This window comes from Anabrus simplex, chromosome 10 (assembly GCF_040414725.1).
Source record: "Anabrus simplex isolate iqAnaSimp1 chromosome 10, ASM4041472v1, whole genome shotgun sequence".
In the NCBI taxonomy this organism is placed as follows: domain Eukaryota; kingdom Metazoa; phylum Arthropoda; class Insecta; order Orthoptera; family Tettigoniidae; genus Anabrus; species Anabrus simplex.
This window is the reverse complement of record NC_090274.1, coordinates 15,242,858-15,264,371: the sequence shown is the minus strand read 5'-3', so window position 1 is coordinate 15,264,371 and position 21,514 is coordinate 15,242,858. Positions and strand designations below refer to the sequence as shown.

At 44.1% G+C, this 21,514-nt stretch overlaps 1 protein-coding gene across 3 annotated transcripts in view; it reads left to right on the top strand.

Moving 5' to 3' along the window:
* Positions 1-21,514, top strand: part of ec (echinus) — a 281,434-nt gene that overhangs the window by 98,332 nt on the left and 161,588 nt on the right. For all 3 annotated transcript variants that reach the window (XM_067154367.2, XM_068229548.1, XM_068229547.1), the window contains exon 2: positions 8,228-8,405. In XM_067154367.2, coding sequence (XP_067010468.2) covers positions 8,253-8,405 — 153 coding nt within the window. In that variant the 5' untranslated portion in view covers positions 8,228-8,252. The remainder of the gene's footprint in view (positions 1-8,227; positions 8,406-21,514) is intronic.

Below are 21,514 nucleotides of genomic sequence, written 5' to 3'. Positions count from 1 at the left end.
AGGTTTTCCTTTCTCCTGAAAAGTAAGGATTTTGGAATGTGTACCCCTTTTCAACCCGCCGATTCAATTACAATTGCTTACGTTTTCCGTACTATCCCAGTTAGGAGCTATTGATCTTTTCTTAAGCCATTCCATTTCTTTTTTTTTTTGGCGTTCATTACACAAGCAAGCTGAAGAAATGTTGATATCAGTATAAGCGAATTTCTAGCTGTCTCACTTAGTGTTGCCACTTGCCTTTTCGATATGCCGTGCTACTGTACGACTTTCCGGAAAGTTTTGCTCGTAGATAACCAGCAGAAGCGATCATAAAGGCGGTAAACGTGCGAAATACGTCAGTGAACTGCAGGAAGAGATTCCTACTCCTTCGAACGAGTGTATACGTGCTGTGTAGTAATACAATGCGTATACCTCGTTTATTAGTAAGAAAAATGTAAAACGCTTATACAGGGTTTATTCACTGTATAACTAAACAAGAGTTAAACAACGGTATAAGGACTTTTTATTAGTAAGACCCTTATTGTTTCCCGAACACCAGCGAGTGTTCCCTCGTCTTATTGGCACTTGTCTTCCAGGTCGACGAGGCAGTCAAACAAGAAGAGATTCCCGTCACGGAGCAGCCCCCTCAACATTGCCAAGTGCGTGACGATTTTGTGAATGCTTTGTTTATTGCTCCCACGTACAAAGTCTCTTTGTATTCCAGAGGTTTCATTACTTCCAAAAATTGCATAAATTGAACTCAGCATCATTGCCTTTGAAATCATTGTGTAATTCGAGAGTGGTGGTGGTGGTGATTATTGTTTGAGGAGGCAATAAACAGAGAGAAAATGTGGAAGGGATCGGACACTTCGAAAAATGAAGGTATCGGTCAAAGAAAGACAAGGGCCATGAAGGGCGTGAAAATTAAAGACTCCCTAGGCCTCGAGTGCTCTAATACCGTCGGGGTCGGAATAGAACAAGAGTTGACAAAGGGAAGTCGAATAGGATAAATGAGAGTAAAGAGCCTGACACAAATGACGTACTGTCTGTTCGGCCCTTTTTGTTCTGTAGTTACCGTAACATCCCTTCAATGTGTTCTGAACACAATCTAATAAGTTGAATGTTTATTTCCAATACAATGTGGTCAAGAATATTCAATAATAGTAATCCTATTTGTCCGTCTGCTTGGATGAATTGTCAGAAGGTCACGAGTTCGACTGTCGACGTCTGATTAATTCCTCTCAATCGCACATTGGGTGTTGTGTTTGTCCCAAAACTCTCATCTTCATAGAGATACCAGAAACATACAGTGGTGAATATACTCCTCCACATAGGGCTGCTGTCCGGTCACATGTGTGACACAGATAACAGGGTGTGGGAGAAAGCCGGTGTAAGAAAAAAAGAAGAAGAAGGAGAATCGTATGGCTTGATTTATCGTTGCTTGATCTGTGACTGACTTTCAATTAATTGTGTCTGGTAAACACCAAATGTGTCACCAGAGATCTTCTTTATATACCGACAAGGAGTTTTTTTTTTTTTTTTTTTCCCCGACCTTCGCTGGGTCTCATCCACGCGATCTTCAAATTCCAGGCCGACACAGAGGGAAGATGGAAGAAATGCCAGACTCAACTAGAGAACGTGCATTCGCTAGATGAGAGCCATTGGGGATTATTGCTGAAATGTGTATACGCACTGGTAACGTCTCGTCACGGTCTGCAGACCCGCCTACATCGTACGCGACCTGCGTGTGTACGCAGCGCGTTCGTCAAATGTCATTTAGTCGTGCCAAGATTCGGACATTATCCTTGGACGCTTTTCGGACATTGACCTCAACTGTACTTGGAGGAGGAGGCGGCTCCTCACTATCTGACCTTTCTTGCACTACCCTTTTTCCCTTATGATTCTCTTCCCTTTCTTTTGCCGGTAACTTCACCCTTCGACAACTTTGCGGGGAACGCTGTACTACTGTCACATCTGCACCTCTTGGTACAACTTTCCTCTCATCTTCATTCTTCAAAGCATTTATTTTGGGTATCCACATGGTTTTCTGTGCACATGGGAGCGACTTATATTGTGATGATAATTAAAGTCCACAGCGTGTTTCCAGTCATCCGACCGGATGAGGAATGGAATGAATGAAGCCCCATCTAGTGGCGAGGATAGGAATTGTGCTGGCTGCCGAGGCCTGTCGCACTCCTCTGGGGCAATGATTAATGACTGACAGATGAAATGACATGATATTTGAGAGTGTTTCTGGAATAAAATGTGACAGGGGAAACCTAAGTATGCAGAGGAAAACCTGTCCCGCCTCCGCTTTATCCAGCACAAATCTCACATGGAGTGACCGAGATTTGAACCACTAACGCAGCGGTGAGAGGCCGGCGCGCTGCCACATGTGGTGGTGGCGGTGGTTATTGTTTTAAGAGGAAGTACAACTGGACAACGATCCTCTATTAACACTAATCAGAGAGAAAAAATATAACGAATCCGATACTTCGAAAAATTAAGGTATCGGCCAAAGAAGGACAAGGGCTACGAAGGGTGTGAAAATGATTGACTCCCTAGGCCTCGGGTGATGTAGTAGCGTCGTGTTCGGAAAAGAACAAGAGGTGACCAAGGGCGGTCAGATAGCTGCCACCTGAACCACGGAAGCACAATTTAAGTGTGATGAATTATAAAATGCGGGTGCATTCACTGCCATGCGACTATTCTTTTTATATGTACATTTCTTTTATTTCAGCGACTAAACATACACATTCTGGAAGCTCTTCGACTCTGAGATCAATGGTGTGCCTAATATAACTTTTATTTCGGGGTTCGCTCATGGGCTCTATGCTTCTTCAACTTGGTGAATGCGGAAAGAACTCCTTTCTTATTAAATAAGGTGATTTTTTAAAAAAGGTCTGCTAGTTCAAAAGATATGTCTGTAAATGTCGCTCTGGCTTATGCCCCTTGTTCATTTCTTACGTTAATAATAATAATAATAATAATAATAATAATAATAATAATAGGAACATAATTAGGTCAGTGGGACGGGCTGAGTGGCTCAGGCGGTTGAGGCGCTGGCCTTTCGACACCAGCTTGACAAGTTCGATGCTGACTCAGTCCGGTGGTATTTGAAAGTACTCAAATACTCCAGCCTCGTGTTGGTAGATTCACTGGCACGTAGAAAAATTCTTGCGAGACAAAATTCTGGCACCTCGGCGTCTTCAAAATTCATATAAAAGAGACTGAGTGGCTTGAACGGTTCCAGAAATAACTGGAGATACAGGAATTAGAAATATGATTTTGAAGAGTTTCGTTTGGAGCGTGACATAGTATTGAAGTAGAATGGGCACAATAACTAGCTCCGGGAGAATAGAAGCTTTTGAAATATGGTGTTACAGAAGAATAGTGAAGGTGAGTTGAGTAGATCGAACCACGAAAAGAAGAGATATAATGATAAGGCACATCTTAAGACATATTCAGTTAGTTTTTTTTAAAAAGGTTTAACCCTTTAACGCTCACTGTTATTGTAGGAGCAGATGAGCTCATTGTTGACTGTCACTGTTATTGTAGGAGCAGATGAGCTCATTGTTGACTCTCGCTGTTATTGTAGGAGCGGACGAGCTCATTGTTATTGTAGGAGCAGATGAGCTCATTGTTGACTGTCGCTGTTATTGTAGGAGCGGACGAGCTCATTGTTATTGTAGGAGCAGATGAGCTCATTGTTGACTGTCACTGTTATTGTAGGAGCAGATGAGCTCATTGTTGACTCTCGCTGTTATTGTAGGAGCGGACGAGCTCATTGTTATTGTAGGAGCAGATGAGCTCATTGTTGACTGTCGCTGTTATTGTAGGAGCAGATGAGCTCATTGTTGACTGTCACTGTTATTGTAGGAGCGGACGAGCTCATTGTTGACTGTCACTGTTATTGTAGGAGCAGATGAGCTCATTGTTGACTGTCACTGTTATTGTAGGAGCGGACGAGCTCATTGTTGACTGTCACTGTTATTGTAGGAGCAGATGAGCTCATTGTTGACTGTCACTGTTATTGTAGGAGCAGATGAGCTCATTGTTGACTGTCACTGTTATTGTAGGAGCGGACGAGCTCATTGTTGACTGTCACTGTTATTGTAGGAGCAGATGAGCTTATTGTTTGCGTACATGAACAGTGGCTAGATATTTAGACACTTCAATAAAGTTGAATATGCTTGACAGAAGCCATTGATATTGAGCCTTATTGAATTTGGTGGTGTCTGCAAACGTTCAGTGGCTTAATATTTGGCCACTTTCTGTTCTGTGTGTCATTTTCTGCACTGTGCTGCCATTTGGGACGAAAGTGGCTAAATATTTAGACACTGAGTTCTTGCATACCTAGTAGCATCACATGTTGTGTATATTCTCAGTCTGTCGCTGTATATTGAATGTTTCTGGAGTGATTGACACTGTATTATATCGCGATATTCATGATTTCATTTAAGTATAATGATTTTTTTAACTATTGTCAATAATCCATGTGAAGCTAATAGCTAACAGTGCACATATTTAACACCAGCCTATTGTCAGTAGGAATGAACAGTGAAAGGGTTTTATAAAAAAAAAATATCAAATCCAATGAACAGTTACCCCTGCTACAAATAATGTTCTTCTAATTTTAAAAAAATTATTGCCGGGCTGAGTGGCTCAGACGGTTAAGGCGCTGGCCTACTAACCCCAACTTGGCAGGTTCGATCCTGGCTCAGTCCGGTGGTATTTGAAGGTGCTCAAATACATCAGCCCCGTGTCGGTAGATTTACTGGCACGTAAAAGAACTCCTGCGGGACTAAATTCCGGCACCTCGGCGTCTCCGAAGACCTTAAAAAGTAGTTAGTGGGACGTAAAACAAATATTATTATTATTATTATTATTATTATTATTATTATTATTATTAATAAAAAATAAAATGTGATCACTGAGGGAAAATTCAGGTGGCTAAATATATAGCCACTGACCTATAAACGGAAGAACTTTAGACCGGGCGAGTTGGCTGTGAGCTTGCATCCGGGAAATAGTGGTTTCGAATCCCACTGTCGGCAGCCCTGAAGATGGTTTTCTGTGGTTTCCCATTTTCACACCTTAATTAAGGCCACGGCCGCTTCCTTCCAACTCCTAGGCCTTTCCTATCCCATCGCCGCCATAAAACCTATCTGTGTCGGTGCGACTAGCAAAAAAAGGGGGGGGGGGGGGCGGGGTAGATTCAGGCATGAATATCGCAAACAGATTACAGTGTATAGTAGCGTAGTCACTGAACGTAGAAATATAAAAGATTACCAAAGGATAGGATGACATGGAGGGCTACATCAAAGCAGTCTATGGCCTGATCACCCAAGCAACAAACTGGAGAATAATAATAATAATAATAATAATAATAATAATAATAATAATAATAATAATAATAATAATAATAATAATAATGGCGTGTGACCTCCGGGGAGGCTTTGGTCGTGTCTCCGTGCTGATGATAAGCGATGTACCGAGGTGAAGGGCGTACAATGGTGCTGCAGGTGGTCGAGGTGGGGGAGGGGGATGTAAACAAAAGACAGACGACACACGTGTTCTTTACGAGCCGTAACCCGAGATATGAGCAGTGAGAGAGTTGATGCTGCTGGCTCAGCCGTGGCACTGACTGACTACTTTCAAAACTGACAGCAGTGATTAACCATGACACCCTCAATAATTCTCTGTCTCCGGGGCCGTAAGCTTACGAACCTTAGGAAGGCATAATCCCACTGTGGGTACGGGTGGTAAATAATCCCCTGCCTCTCGAAAGAGGAGACAAAATGAGGACCCAGCAGCTCTCAACATGGGAGTGTGGGTTGGCGACCACGGGGTGGTGTACAGGTGGTGGTGGTGGTGGTGAATATTATTTGAATAGGAAGTACAATGGGCAACCATCCTCTTTTAACAGCTGGGCTGAGTGGCTAGCCTTCTGACCCCAACTCCGTAGGTTATCACTAGGAAAAGGCGATCCTCTTATGAACGAAAATTATTCCGTTCTGTCATTCAGTGTTTTTTCAGTAAAATAATAAAAATTGGCATATAATAATAATAATAATAATAATAATAATAATAATAATAATAATAATAATAATAATACACTGACTGGCAGAGCAAATGCAACACCAAGGAGGAGTGGTTCGAAAGGGATGAAAGTTGGGGAAAAAACAGAGTCGGCACGGAAGAATAATTGATGTTTATTTCAAACCGATATGCAGGTTACACAATGCGCACGGCATCGACTCAGTAGGATGTAGGACCACCGCGAGCGGCGATGCACGCAGAAACACGTCGAGGTACAGAGTCAATAAGAGTGCGGATGGTGTCCTGAGTGATGGTTCTCCATTCTCTGTCAACCATTTGCCACAGTTGGTCGTCCGTACGAGGCTGGGGCAGAGTTTGCAAACGGCGTCCAATGAGATCCCACACGTGTTCCATTGGTGAGAGATTCGGAGAGTACGCTGGCCACGGAAGCATCTGTACACCTCGTAGAGCCTGTTGGGAGATGCGAGCAGTGTGTGGGCGGGCATTATCCTTCTGAAACAGAGCATTGGGCAGCCCCTGAAGGTACGGGAGTGCCACCGGCCGCAGCACATGCTGCACGTAGCGGTGGGCATTTAACGTGCCTTGAATACGCACTAGAGGTGACGTGGAATCATACGCAATAGCGCCCCAAACTATGATGCCGCGTTGTCTAGCGGTAGGGCGCTCCACAGTTACTGCCGGATTTGACCTTTCTCCACGCCGACGCCACACTCGTCTGCGGTGACTATCACTGACAGAACAGAAGTGTGACTCATCGGAGAACACGACGTTCCGCCATTCCCTCATCCAAGTCGCTCTAGCCCGGCACCATGCCAGGCGTGCACGTCTATGCTGTGGAGTCAATGGAGTCTTCTGAGCGGACGCCGGGAGTGCAGGCCTCCTTCAACCAATCGACGGGAAATTGTTCTGGTCGATATTGGAACAGCCAGGGTGTCTTGCACATGCTGAAGAATGGCGGTTGACGTGGCATGCGGGGCTACCACCGCTTGGCGGCGGATGCGCCGATCCTCGCGTGCTAACGTCACTCGGGCTGCGCCTGGACCCCTCGCACGTGCCACATGTCCCTGCGCCAACCATCTTCGCCACAGGCGCTGCACCGTGGACACATCCCTATGGGTATCGGCTGCGATTTGACGAAGCGACCAACCTGCCCTTCTCAGCCCGATCACCATACCCCTCGTAAAGTCGTCTCTCTGCTGGAAATGCCTCCATTGACGGCGGCCTGGCATTCTTAGCTATACACGTGTCCTGTGGCACACGACAACACGTTCTACAATGACTGTCGGCTGAGAAATCACGGTACGAAGTGGGCCATTCGCCAACGCCGTGTCCCATTTATCGTTCGCTACGTGCGCAGCACAGCGGCGCATTTCACATCATGAGCATACACTCAGTGACGTCAGTCTACCCTGCAATTGGCATAAAGTTCTGACCACTCCTTCTTGGTGTTGCATTTGCTCTGTCAGTCAGTGTAATAATAATAATAATAATAATAATAATAATAATAATAATAATAATAATAATAATAATAATCGTATGGCCTCAGCTACCGTGTGCAGACATTTCAATTTGACGCCATCTGGCTGTCTGCTCGTCAATTTCGACGTTCCGTTTTACCCTAGGCCCCCACTAGATGGCAGACCGAGTAAACCGAAACTCTCTTGGGCGTCTATGGCTGAGATTTAATAAATTTTGTCGGGTAAACACCAAATGCGTCACCAGAGATCTTTTACATGCCGACATCGTACGGCATGGAGTGTCGAATGGACTTTTTTCCGCCCTTCAAAAATCCGACTACCTCTGCCGGGTTTGAACCCGCTACCTTGGGATCCGGAGGCCGATACTCTACCGCTTATCCACATGATCCAAAAGTTTGACAAAATCTTCCGAAATATTATTTTTAGATCTGGTAACACTGGTTGTGGATATCCATAGAGTATTTATCTATATGGAAATTATACTTTGATATTAATTCAAATTAAGTGTGATGAGATACTGAATGCGAGGAACAGATAATACTTTCATTTTTGAGCGACTATATTTTGGAAGCTGCTCCTCTCTGAACTGAACGGTACGCTTCATATACTCTTTGTTTCGATGTTTGCTCATTGACCCTACCCTTTGCAACTCAGTGACTGATACAACCTTTATTTTCAGCTCGGAGTAATGATGTGTTGTTTGTCCACAGATGATGCAGTGAGGCGCGCCCCACGATGCCGTCCACGGCCGTGGAACAGCCCGACAGCGCTGTGGGCGCTCACCTGCTGACACTAGCACCCTCTAGAGACTCCGTGGCCTTCACTAGCACCAAGGGCCTGCTCAATGGACCTGGCCAGAACAACTGCTTTCTCAACAGCGCCGTTCAGGTACAGCATTCTTACCTTTTAACATAAATATATCTTACAACTGGGGACCATGCGAACATTTGTATAACGAAATAGCGTCATGTAAGTGTAACCTAGCAACAGTACCTTGAAACTTGCACAGGCCGTGGATCTTTATCTCATGGCCTTCCAGATCACAGCCTGCACGGTTGCTAGGTAACATTGGGTCACACTGTACTGAAAGACATATCTAAGATCATTTCATTTTCCCAAAGGGAAGCTGCTGCTGGTGGTGGTGGTGGTGATTATTGTTTTAAGAGGAAGTACCACCATCCTCTATATAACACTAATCAGAGAGAAAAAATGGAAGGGATTCGACACTTCGAAAAATGAAAGTATCGGGCAAAGAAAGACAATGGCCATGAAGGGCGTGAAAATGAAAGACTCCCTAGCCCTCGGAAACCTAACAGCGTCGGGGTCGGAAAAGAACAAGAGTTGACCAAGGGAGGTCGGATAGGATAGATGAAAGTGAGGAGCCTGACACAAGTAAGTGGAAGTAATGCCAGGACTCAGCTAAGGGCCCCGTGGTCGCCAACGCACGCTCCAAAGTTCAGAGCCCCTGGGGCCCCTTTTAGTCGCCTCTTACGACAGGCAGGGGATACCGTGGGTGTTATTCTACCGCCCCCACCCACAGGGGGAAATGATTTATGATCATTTGTTTTTTCCCAAACGGAAGGTGGTGGTGATTATTGTTTTAAGAGGAAGTACAACTAGGCAATCATCCTCTATATAACACTAATCAGAGAGAAAACATGGAGGGGATCGGACACTTAATGAAGGTATCGGCCAAAGAAAGACAAGGGCCATAATGGGCGTGAAAATGAAAGACTCCCTAGCCCTCGGAAACCTAATAGCGTCGAGGTCGGAAAAGAACAAGTAACCACGGAAGGTCGGATAGGATAGATGAAAGTGAAGAGCCTCACACAAGTAAGTGGAAGCAATGCCAGGACTCAGCTACGGGCCCCGTGGTCGCCAACCCACGATCCAACGTTCAGAGCACCTGGAGCCCCTTTTAGTCGCCTCTTACGACAGGCTAGAAATGCCGTGGGTGTTATTTTACTGCCCCCATCCACATGGGGAAACTGGAGGTGATTTCTACGCATCCGGAATAGAAAAGTTGGTTGACCGTTCCGAAAAATGTTTACCGTCTCTTGGGGGCCATGTGGAAAAGTAAACTTAGATTGTATGTTGACATAGCTGTGTTGCACGTGTAATTTACTTTTTGATTCTCCCTCGTACCTATCTTTAGAATGAAATAAGATAAATATTAACTTCAATCATTACAATTTGGTAAGGTAACTGAGTATCAATTTCAACTCAAACTGATTTATTGACAGCGTATTACGGAAAGTAAATAAGGGAGACAGGGAAATTACGCCGTGATATTACATTTCTTAATAACCGTTAAAATATGCATTTAAACGGAATATATTGTAATCGAAACAGACTTTCAACGTATTAGGTCGTGTTACGTACATGTAGTACGTGTTGAAGAGATGTTAAGTACAGAACAAAAATGGTCAGCCGGACACCAGTGGGATCCGAAGCCACAACCTCCCGATTTCGCGTCGGTTGCTCTACCAATTGAGCTATCGGGAGGTTGTGGGTTCGGATCCCACTGGTGTCCGGCTGGCCATTTTTGTTTTGTACTTAACATCTCTTCAACACGTACTACATGTACGTAACACGACCTAATACGTTGAAAGTCTGTTTCGATTACAATGCGGTCATGAAAATTCAATATTCATTGAATATATTGTATGTTATATGCATGATTGAGCTAAAATTTCCTTAAGTATGCATTATATGTGACTTTTCCGTAAAAAGCCCAAAATATGCACGGGAAAAGTAATGAGATGGTTAAGTACTCCGTTTGAACTATGCCCAAAGTTACTATAAAAACGTGTATTTGTGTGAAAGTATCACCTCTAAGCAGTGATAGACTCACCTAGAGATCCCGTAATTCCCTGTCAGTCGCCTCTTACGCCACCACACAGGGATATCTGTTCTCCGCCTAAAACTTGTTGACGTGTCCCAATTTTTAAGTGATTGAATTGAGAGGCACAACCATTCGTCCGTACTTCGTTTTATGACAGACATGTTTTTCACAATGTGTGAACGATAGGGCGTGGGGTCAGAACGTGTTTGGCAAGAGATGAGGCGCATGTGATGTCATGGGTGTACCTCAAGGTCGGAGTGTAACGCCGTCACAATCACGTACATACCTGAGCTATCGGCCCCGCAGGAAGTACAGCACAATGAACATGGTAACAGTGGAACGAATTCCATTGCAGCGGCTGTTTGTTCATTTCTGTTTTAGGATCTTTTTCATGTAGGACAAGAGGGTTGGGGAACAACATCGCATACTGCTTTACAGTATATTTTCTCAGAAATACTTATACTTGGGAATAATGTAGAATAAGTGTGAGTTTTTGAAAATTCGCAATAGCACAGTATTATTTCTTTATTTAGCGTAGGGCCGATGACCTTCGATGTTAGGCCCCTTAAAACAACAAGTATCATCATCATTATTTAGCGTATGGCGATAAGTTGCGGATATATGTAAAATTACTTGGGGCGTTCAGAAATGATTGGCACTACAATATTTTCGTGTTCGTAGCAACCATTTATTGAACAAATGAATAAATAGTATACATTCCCCGCCAATGTCTATGCACTTTTGCCATCGTTTGGCAGATTCCGTATTTGCGTAGCAAACCATTCTTTGGGTGTATCTCGGCGCCACCGGATGACAACTGCATGAACTCCGTTGTTTCTGCACTGCATGTCTCCACACGCTTGTGTTTCTGCGCAATGGTGAGGTAACGGGGAACCTATTCTGCACACACCTTCTTCATTTTAAAATCCTCATTGATGATGGTGTTTAGTGTTCCCGGTGATAGACCTGTTGTCTTCTCTTGTTCATCAAACGTGATTTGTTTGGTTTGCGTGCGGTTGCTGGACGCCCAGTGCGTTCGCGTTTTTCAGCACAGTCCCTGCCGTCTCTGAACTCTGATATCCAAAGAAACACGGATCTGCCCATCAATATTGAACAAACAAGAAACGTGAATCTTGGGGTATCGTATTAAGTTTGAATGTCCAGAGCCTAGATCCACTGTTGAATTTCATACGTTGTTTCCAGAAAGTCACTCCTACTACCTGGATAGCGTCGCAACTTGTACTCACTCACAATATGGTGAACTATTTTGCCGTGGGGTGTCACAGTCACTGTTTAATTCCACCTGTAAAGGGAGCCCTTGCATCTTCCATGTTCTGTGGTCCACATCTTACGCGGTAGATGATGTACGCTTGGCAGGTGCTCACCAGGAGAGATGTTGTGCAGAGAAATATATGTGGTGGCTGCCCAGCGATCTCTCTGTTCATCCAAAGTGCCAAAGTTGGTAGCAACCCTTATGCCATCGTCACGTGAGGGTGGGTAACGTTACCTGAGCTTCCGCAATTCGAGTGTAGGAAGGTCTTCTAAACACTGGTAGCTGAGAGTTCGTGCAGATCTTCTTGTACTCCGTAATTAGGACGTTAGAAGCCTCCCCTCAAAGAAAGTTGTATATCACATTTGGCAATTTTACAGGAGTGAGAAAAAGAACAGGTAGTTCTTTATATTCTGTCTGTAAATAAAACTTATGCTTAATCATTCTTAGTTAAATTAATATATTTAAATATAAATGGTGTTGTAGAAAGATTGCTGCGAGAAAAAAGCACATTCCGTGGAAGAAAGTTTTATAGTACTTTTATGTCTTAAATACATGGCAATTCAAAATATACGTTGTTTTGTAAAAAATTACACTGTCAGAAAGGAACCTGTCTACTGGTGTATCTCAAATGGCCTCAGTAATAAACTAGTTTGTTAAATAGTAAACGTATTATCTCGCCTGTTGTTATGAAAAACACCTTACGCGAATATATTCCTTAAACAACCGGCTACGTTGCTTCCCTTTCACTACACGTCCTCCTTCTACCATTCCTCAATCGTTTGCGTAAGTTGTCCTTCCAGTTCAGTTGATATTAATCTTTATCTTCCAGCTGTTATTCAGTGATCCACTCGGATTACGGGCTTCGGCCATGTTTGTTGATGTACAATGTTCTTGCATCGAAACCAATTCTCAAACAAACATTTCTCTCTCATTTATTTGAATATAGAGCAGAGGTTTCCAAAAGGCGGCCCGCGAGAGCGCGCTAAGAAATAATGTGAAGAAAAGTCACAAAAATATTTAATAGCTCGTTCATAAACGTATTAATTTTTATACACCTTATAATAGACCCAAGTCAGAACTAATTATTATTTAATACTAGTTCCTCTTTTCAAGTATTCACTTGTTCTCAACAGATTATTTTTGACTACTTTTTATGGTTTTCGGAGACACCGAGGTGTCGAAATGTTGTCCCGCAGGAGTTCTTTTAGGTGCCAGTAAATGTACCGACACGAGGCTGACGTATTTGAGCACCTTCAAGTACCACCGAACTGAGCCAGGATCGAATCTGCCAAGCTGGAGTCAGAAGGCCGGCTCCAAATTTCACTCTTTTATACAATTTTAAAATAATGTTTTGAGCAATTAAAATGATCAAACCCTCATTTCAATTGAACTATGCATATTATTTCGTAATGGTGCTTCTGTACTATTTGCAGAATTTTACGAAAATTGGCCTATTTAACTGCGGCCCGCGGACATGACTAAGGTTACCAAAATGGCGCTCGAGCCCTTACAAATTGGAAACCCCTTCCGGTGCCAAGACATTCCTTAGATGATATACAAGCTTATTCCATGAAAATCTCAAATATTGATATACAACGTCCTTTGAGGACAGGTGGCAGTATACCTGACAGAACTGGGACCCAATAAAGGGGAGTAGAAACTTGGACAATGAATGACAGTCAGCCGAAATGAAGTTCTTGAGGAATATGATACAGAAGAGTAGAAGAGACAAAATAAGGAATGAGAAAATCCGGGAAGAAATTGGAGTGGAAAAAGTGAATGATAGAATAGAGAAGAGCCGACTAAGATGGTTTGGGCTCATAAAGCAAATGAATGACGAAAGAATGCCGAAAAAGGTGATAGAAATGCAAATGCAAGGAAGGAGAGGCCGTGGACGACCACGATTGAGATGAAAATGAAATGGCGTATGGCTTTTAGTGCCGGGAGATCCCAGGACGGGTTCGCCTCGCTAGGTGTAGCTCTTTTGATTTGACTCTGCGCATCGTGATGAGGATGAAATGATGATGAAGACAACACATACACACAGCCCCCGTGCCAGGGAAGTTAACCAATGATGGTTAAAATTCCCGACCCTGTCGGGAATCGAATCCGGGACCCTGTGACCAAAGGCCAGCACGCTAACCATTTAGCCATAGAACCGGACACGATTGAGATGGAAGGACGCAATCCAACGCAGGATTATAGAAAGAAACCTGGTCTGGGACACAGTGTTGCAGGAGGAGTCGTGGAATGACCGAAGAAAGTGGAGAGGAACCATATTTTCCCCTACCCGCCTACAGCTGGATAAAGGGAAATGGTGATAATGATTAAATGTATAGTAGCATTGAGCTCAGTGTCGATGAGGTGGTGGTGGTGGTGGTGATTATTGTTTTAAGAGGAAGTACAACTCGGCAACCATCCTCTATATGACACTAATCAGAAGGAAAGCATGGAAGGGATCCGACACTCCGAGAAATGAAGGTATCGGCCAAAGAAAAACAAGGGCCACGAAGGGCGTGAAAATGAAAGATTTCCTAGGCCTCGAGTTCTCTTATACCGTCGGGGTCGGAACAGAACAAAAGTTGACCAAGGGAAGTCGAATAGGATAAATTAAAGTGCCTGGCACAAGTAAGTGGAAGCAATGCCAGGGCTCAGATAAGGGCCCCGTGGTCGCCAACCCACGCTACAAAGTTCGGAGCCCCTCGGGCCCCTATTAGTCACCTCTCACGACAGGCAGGGGGTACCGTGGGTGTTATTCTACCGCCCCCACCCACAGGGGGATCTGTATTGGTTAGACAATACCATTGAGCTAGGGGCAAGCAAAGGGGATGTAGGTGCCTGTAATAAAAAAAATCAACAGCGCAATCGCTAACGTTATCACTCAAACAAATGAAAGTCACAGAGCAATAACCAATAGAGACTGGAGACCTAACAATGCGCTTTTTCGTACATACAAGTGTTAATGCTGACCAGCATTATGCTAGTTATAACAGTGTTGCTCTGAACCGTCGAAATGTCTTCAAGTCCTGGTAGAAAATGTTCTACTATCCTTTTTTGGCAGGTGACCCGTTTTCATATGACTGACCCTTATAACAAACATAATGTTCATTTTACTTAGGCTATATAGATTACAAGGCAACTACTTTATTCATAAGGGAATATTGTTTGCCGACATCTGTTCAGTAAGGAAAGCACGTTATGTCCCGTGTCTCCCCTCTCGGCAAGTGCTGACATGTTATGAGGGTGTTATAATCCTCCGTTAACAAATTAAATGATAAACAAAGGGTCGTAATGCATTTATATATTAAGTAGATATTTTCGGGCAGATTGGCAGGAAACATTGAACACCTGCCGTCCGTTTCTTAAGAACATGCAGACAACATCTGGCCAGCAGAAGAATATGGAAATGTGTTCCTTGTATTCTTATCTCGGTGTTGAGAAAGCCTCTGTCTTGCTTGTTTTGAATGCTGTCTTCAGTCGCCATGGAGACGCACTTGGCATCTCTGATGAGGTGCGCAACATGGCTGTCTGTCCTCTGCTCACTGCCTCCCTTTTGTGTCTACATGGATTTAATGGAACCCTTTTCGCAACAAATTTCCTATGAATTTGAGTCCTCCTGATTCAAAGAGCGTGGCTTGAAAACCGATTGAGGCAGTCGGATTTTTGAAAGGCGGAAAAAAGTCCATTCCATACTACGCATTGTATTATGTTGGCATGTAAAAGTTCTGGTGTTTACGTGAGGTTAAAACTCGGCCACAGACACTCAAGAAAGATCCGTTTCTCTGCTATCTAGTACAGTAAACAGAAGCTCGAAAGTGATTCGTAGACAGCGTAGACGGCATGAATAGGTTTGGTAAGGTCATATGATTCATCAGTCATTCAGCATTGATCTACATTTAGGACTGATGCCCAGGTGGCAGACAACCTATCATTTCTGTACCTAATCTTACCGTAAATGATTTCGAAGAAATTGGAAACTTATCATATATTTTTCTTGATTTATTCTATTCCTTAGTTCATCTTCCTATAAGCAAATATTTGCTCCAATTTGTCCTTGAATTACAACTTTTCCTTAATAGTATGATCTTTCCTACTTTTGAAAGCTCTGCTCAGAACATATCACTTAGCCGAGCACATCGTCTCCTTTTTCCAAAGTCGTCGGGAATCACCCAGAACAAAGAGTGCGCTTTCCTTTGGATCTTTTCCAGTTCTTGTATTTAGTAATCCCACACACTAGGGTCTTGCCAGAGACTAATACGCCCTCTGCTTTTTATTTACAATCCAGTTTATGTGATTACCCCAACGAAGTTTACACCTAGGTACATAGTGATCTCAGTGAGGTATTATCACCCCATCATGACAGTAATTAAAGCAGAGGACCTTTCCTATTTGTGAAATTCACAACCTGACTTTTAACCCCGTTTACAGTCACAACATTGTCGAGGTCTTTTCGCAGTCGCTCACAATCCTTTTAACTTTCTTACTACTCCATAAATTGTGACATTCTCTGCAAGAAGCCTCATCTCTGATTCGAGTTCTTTACTCAGATATTATTATTATTATTATTATTATTATTATTATTATTATTATTATTATTATTATTATTATTATTATTATTATTATTCTATTTGCTTTACATCGGACCGACATAGATAGGTCTTACGGAGACGATGGGACAGGAAATACCTAAGAATGGGAAGAAATCGGCCGTGGCTTTAATTTAGGTACGGCCCCAGCATTTGCCTGGTGTGAAAATGGGAAACCACGGAAAACCATCCTCAGGGCTCCTCACAGTGCGGTTCGAACCCACTATCTCCCGGATGCGAGCTCACAGCTGTGCGCCCGTAACCGCACGGCCAACTCGCCCGGTCAGGATTATTGTTTTAAGAGGAAGTACAACTAGGCAACCATAATTTATTATTGTGGTGGAGGATAGTGTTATGTGTGGTGTGTGAGTTGCAGGGATGTTGGAGACAGCACAAATACCCAGCCCCCGAGCCATTGGAATTAACCAGTGCCGGTTAAAATCCCCGACCTGGCCGGGAATCGAACCCGGGACCCTTTGAATGGAAGGCCAGTACGCTGACTATTCAGCCAACGAGTCGGACACGAAAGGCGTGAAAATGGAAGAAAAGAACAAGAGTTGACCAAAGGAGGTCGAATAGGGTAGATGAAATTGAGGAGCCTGGTACAAGTAATTGGAAGGAATGTCAGGACCCAGCTAAGGGCCCCGTGGTTGCCAACCCACGTTTTTAGGTTAAGACCCTAATGGTCCCCTTTTAGTCGCTTCTTAGGACTGGCTAAGAATACCATATGTGTTATTCTACTGCCCCCACTTCCTGTCGACACTACTCCAGGTGGGTCATTGGACTGCACTAATGAACGCGCCACACTATGTTTTGAGGACACTGTTCCCATGATTCAGAAAGCTAATATTATGTAATTAAAATTTGCTGTCATTAGTATTATTGTGGTAACGAGACACATCGAAAGCAAAAGTAGTGTTTTTTGAGAGATTACCACTGGCTTTATTATTTCCCCGAAGTGAGCACGGTGAGACCTTCTCAAAGTAATCGTCGGGTGAACGTAGAGGACGGCTATTTCTAGCCGAGTGCAGCCCTTGTAAGACAGACCCTCCGATGAGGGTGGGCGGCATCTGCCATGTGTAGGTAACTGCGTGTTATTGTGGTGGAGGATAGTGTTATGTGTGGTGTGTGAGTTGCAGGGACGGGCCAATGGAATTAACCAATGAAGGTTAAAATCCCCGACCCGGCCGGGAATCGAACCCGGGACCCTCTGAACCGAAGGCCAGTACACTGACAATTCAGCCAACGAGTCGGACGGCCATACACTGAGCTGGAGTCAAGGGCACGTGATGAGCACGCCCAAAGTCGAAGATTTCGCGGGTCAAGTTTTACGTCCCAGAAACGCCCCGTTTATATGATTACCGCAGTGGGAGTTTTCGGAGTCGCCGAGGTGAATCTACCGACACCAGGCTGTCTTAATTGAACACCTTCAAACACCACCGAACTGAGCGGCGCTTGAATCCGCCAGCTTTGTTTCAGAAGACCTGCGCTCTACCCTTTCAGCCTTTCACAAGGAATTAATGTTTCTTGTATACAATTTTCTGCTGAACACTCTATTGAAAATAGATCACGTGCATTAACATTCAGCTTGACGCCATAGTCCGAGGACAAGTTCGGCTCACCAGATGCAGGTCTTTTTTTATTTGACTCCCGTAGGCGACCTGCGCGTCGTGATGAGGATGAAATTATGTTGAAGACGGCACATACGCCCAGTCCCCGTGCCAGCGAAATTAACCAGTTAAGGTTAAAATTCCCAACCCTGGAGGGAATCGAACCCGGGACCCCAGCGCGCTAACCATTTAGCCACGGAGCCGGACAGTCCTAACACTGAGCGAGTTGGTTCTGCGGTTAGGGTCACGTATCTGTGAGCTTAAATTCTGGAGACGGTGGGCCCGAATCCCACAGTCGAGAACTCTGAAGATGGTTTCCGTGGTTTCCCGTTTTCACACGAGGCAGATGCTGAGTCTGCACCTTAATTAAGGCCACGCCCGCTGCCTTCCCAATCCTAGCCCTTGCATCGCCGAAAATCTTCCGTCACCCGAATAAAGTGTTCAGTACGTAACAATCTCCCTCCGTGGATCAGTGGTAGAGTGTCGGAGGTTCAAACCCAACAGGGGTAGTCGGATTCTTGAAGGGTGAAGAAAAACCCATTCGAGACTCCATGTCGTACGATATCGGCATGTAAAAGATCTCTGGTGACACATTTGGTGTTTACCCGACAAAATTTATTAAAACTCATCTATAGATGCTCAAGAGAAAACCAGATTACTCTGTCGTCGGGTGGAATGAAACAGAACGATGAAATTGACGGGTGGGAAGTCTAGATAGCGTCAAATCAAAATGACTACATCTGGTATCTGAGTAGTGGTGGTGGTTATTGTTTTAAGAGGAAGTACAACTGGACAGCCATCCTCTATGTAACACTAATCAGAGAGAAAAGAATGAAAGAGATCCGACATTTCGAAAAATGAAGGTATCGGCCAAAGAAAGACAAGATCCACGAAGGGCGTGAAAATGAAAGACTCCCTAGCCCTCGAAAACCTAATAGCGTCGGGGTCGGAAAAGAACAAGAGTTGACCAAGAGAGGTCGGATAGGATAGATGAAAGTGAGGAGCTTGGCACAAGTAAGTGGAAGCAATGCCAGGACTCGGCTAAGGGCCCCGTGGTCGTTAACCTACGCTCCAAAGATCAGAGCCCCTGAATCCCCTTTTAGTCGCCTCTTACGACAGGCAGGGGATACCGTGGGTGTTATTCTACCGCCACCACACAGTTTACTCGGATATCTGGTAGAATAAAACAGAACGATGATATTGACAGGTAGGCAGTCTAGGTAGGTTAAATCAAAATGACTACATATGATAGCTCAGTCCATGTTATTATTACTAGCGCGTAATTACAGGACACGTGATAGTTCATCTGACCGAATTGAAAGGCAGTGGGTGTTAACCAGACCAATTACGAGAGGATCGTGATATAAATGGAATTAATAAAGATGCTCGAAAATAGGAGAGTAACTATGAAGATAATGAAGTCACGCGAGAGTGCGTTGTCTGCAGCAAACGTTCGACACAGGCTTATGCAGCGCCGTGTCAAGTTGGGTATATGCAACCCGCTGTTCAATACTACAAGACATGTCAGTATTAATTCCCCTGGCTGTTGGCCCACACATTTATTTTTCTCTTTTTCTCTTTTTTGGTAAGAACAGTACTTCATGTCTTTCTATTCTTCATCTACAGTCTTCTTGTATTCGTCCAGTACTGGATACAGTTAAGTAACTAGACTCCACATCTCTGTACTCTTTTTGCAGTAGATATACCATTACTTTGAGCATAAACTGTTAAATTGTACTACAAGTAATCATCTTTTTCACTGTACAAATAGACGCTTCAGATGGTTTTCTAAAAACTTAAACCCCCATAAACGTCTTTCATAATCATCAACTAATGGTGTTTTAACATTACGAAGCTTATCAAGATCGAAGAAAGCAGCCATGGCCTTAATTAAGTTACATCCCCAGCATTTACCTGGTTTGAAAATAGGAAACCACGGAAAACGATGTTCAGAGCTGCCTACGGTGGAATTCAAACCCACGATCTCCGGAATGCAACCTAGCCGCACGGACAACTAGCTCGGGGGTTGGTGTTTTCAGCGGAAATACAAGTACTTTTACCCCCGGACAGGTGAGCTGACAAAGAGAAGGATTGATACCCTCTTCTGTCTGTCTGTTAGGTCAACAGCTCAGAGGCTGGTTGGATCCTCAAATAGCACCACCAAAGGTTATGCGGTTATAAGGAAACCCCAAAAACCAATGGCAGCACCAAAATGATTCGTACCAGGCAAGGTGAGGAGTGAGGTAGTTTGCCATTGCTTTCCTCACTGGGTCAGAAAGTACTATTGCAGCACAACTGAGCCTGTGAGCAGCACCTTTCATAACACTCAGATGCACTAGTCATGCTCTGAAAGTCATTACTCAGCATTACCTATAACCCAGCAGCTTCCATATTGTCACAGCCATGGATGTTGACTGGGACTTCGGTGGAAGCTACACTTTACTCTTGCCTGTGCCAAGAGATGGATGCAAAAGTACTGTATCCATCAAGAAACGACAGCAGGCAGAGATACCCTCTTAAGTCGGGAAATTTACAAATATTGGTTTCATTTGAATGTGATTGATACTGAATGCAAATAATCTGCAACAAGAATATTATTTCTCTGTTATTAATAAAGATTTTGTTATATTTACTTACACGAATTCGTGTTCAGGAGATGATTTGTTACGGTAGGCACGAAACTGGAAGCGCTCTCCTAGCCACACAGCATTTTCTCGTGAGCCGTTCAGTTGAAGCAGGTGCAGGGGGTTATCTTGTAAAGTTAGTGAGGTAGCGAGAAGTCTCAGGATCACAGGTTATAAGAAAAAAAGGACTCTCTAGGCGTCGAGTACTCTGATACCGTCGGGGTTGGAAAAGAACAAGAGTTGACCAAGGAAGGTCGGTTAGGATAGATGAAAGTGAGGAGCCTGGCACAAGTAAGTGGAAGCAATGCAGGGACTAAGTTAAGGTCCCCGTGGTCGCCAACCCACGCTCTCAAGTTAAGAGCCCCTGGGGTCCCTTTTACTTAGTCGCGTCTTACGACAGGCAGGGGATACCATGGGTGTTATTTTACAGCCCCCACCCACAGGGTGCCGAAAACAGGGGGAGTGGTGGTGCTGGTTACTGTTTTAAGAGGAAGTACAACTAGCCAACCATCCTCTATTAACACTAATCAGAGGGAAAGAATAGAAGAGATCCGATGAAGGTGTCAGCCGAAGCAACACAAGAGACACGAAGGGCGTAAAAATAAAAAATAAACTTACAGGGGTAGGAGGTGAGAAGAGAGCTTCCTTGTTTCCCGTAGCATTGTCAACGGAATTGCAGTGAAAGATCAGTTGTAGTGATAGCACAACTCTGGTCTCATTTTACAATTTCCGCCGTATTCTTAGCGGTCATCTGTCTCTGTTCTTCACCGAGTCATCGTAGTTAAAGGAACTGTAGTAAAAGTAAACACGAGCCTTCAACAGAGGTGAGCTGCATGCACCAGTTTTACCACATACCAGCTCTCCCGCTATTCTCAAATCTCTGGCAGTTCCGGCAATCGAACCTGGGACCGCCAGGACGGCAGTTAATAGCGCTAACCATTACGCTGCGGTGGCAGACAAACGGAACAGTCACCCAGTTGCTGAGTCCTACGGTGTTCCTGTGATGTACCTGGAATTTCCTTAGCCATAGCAATGTCCAGTATTTTGAAATTTTAATTA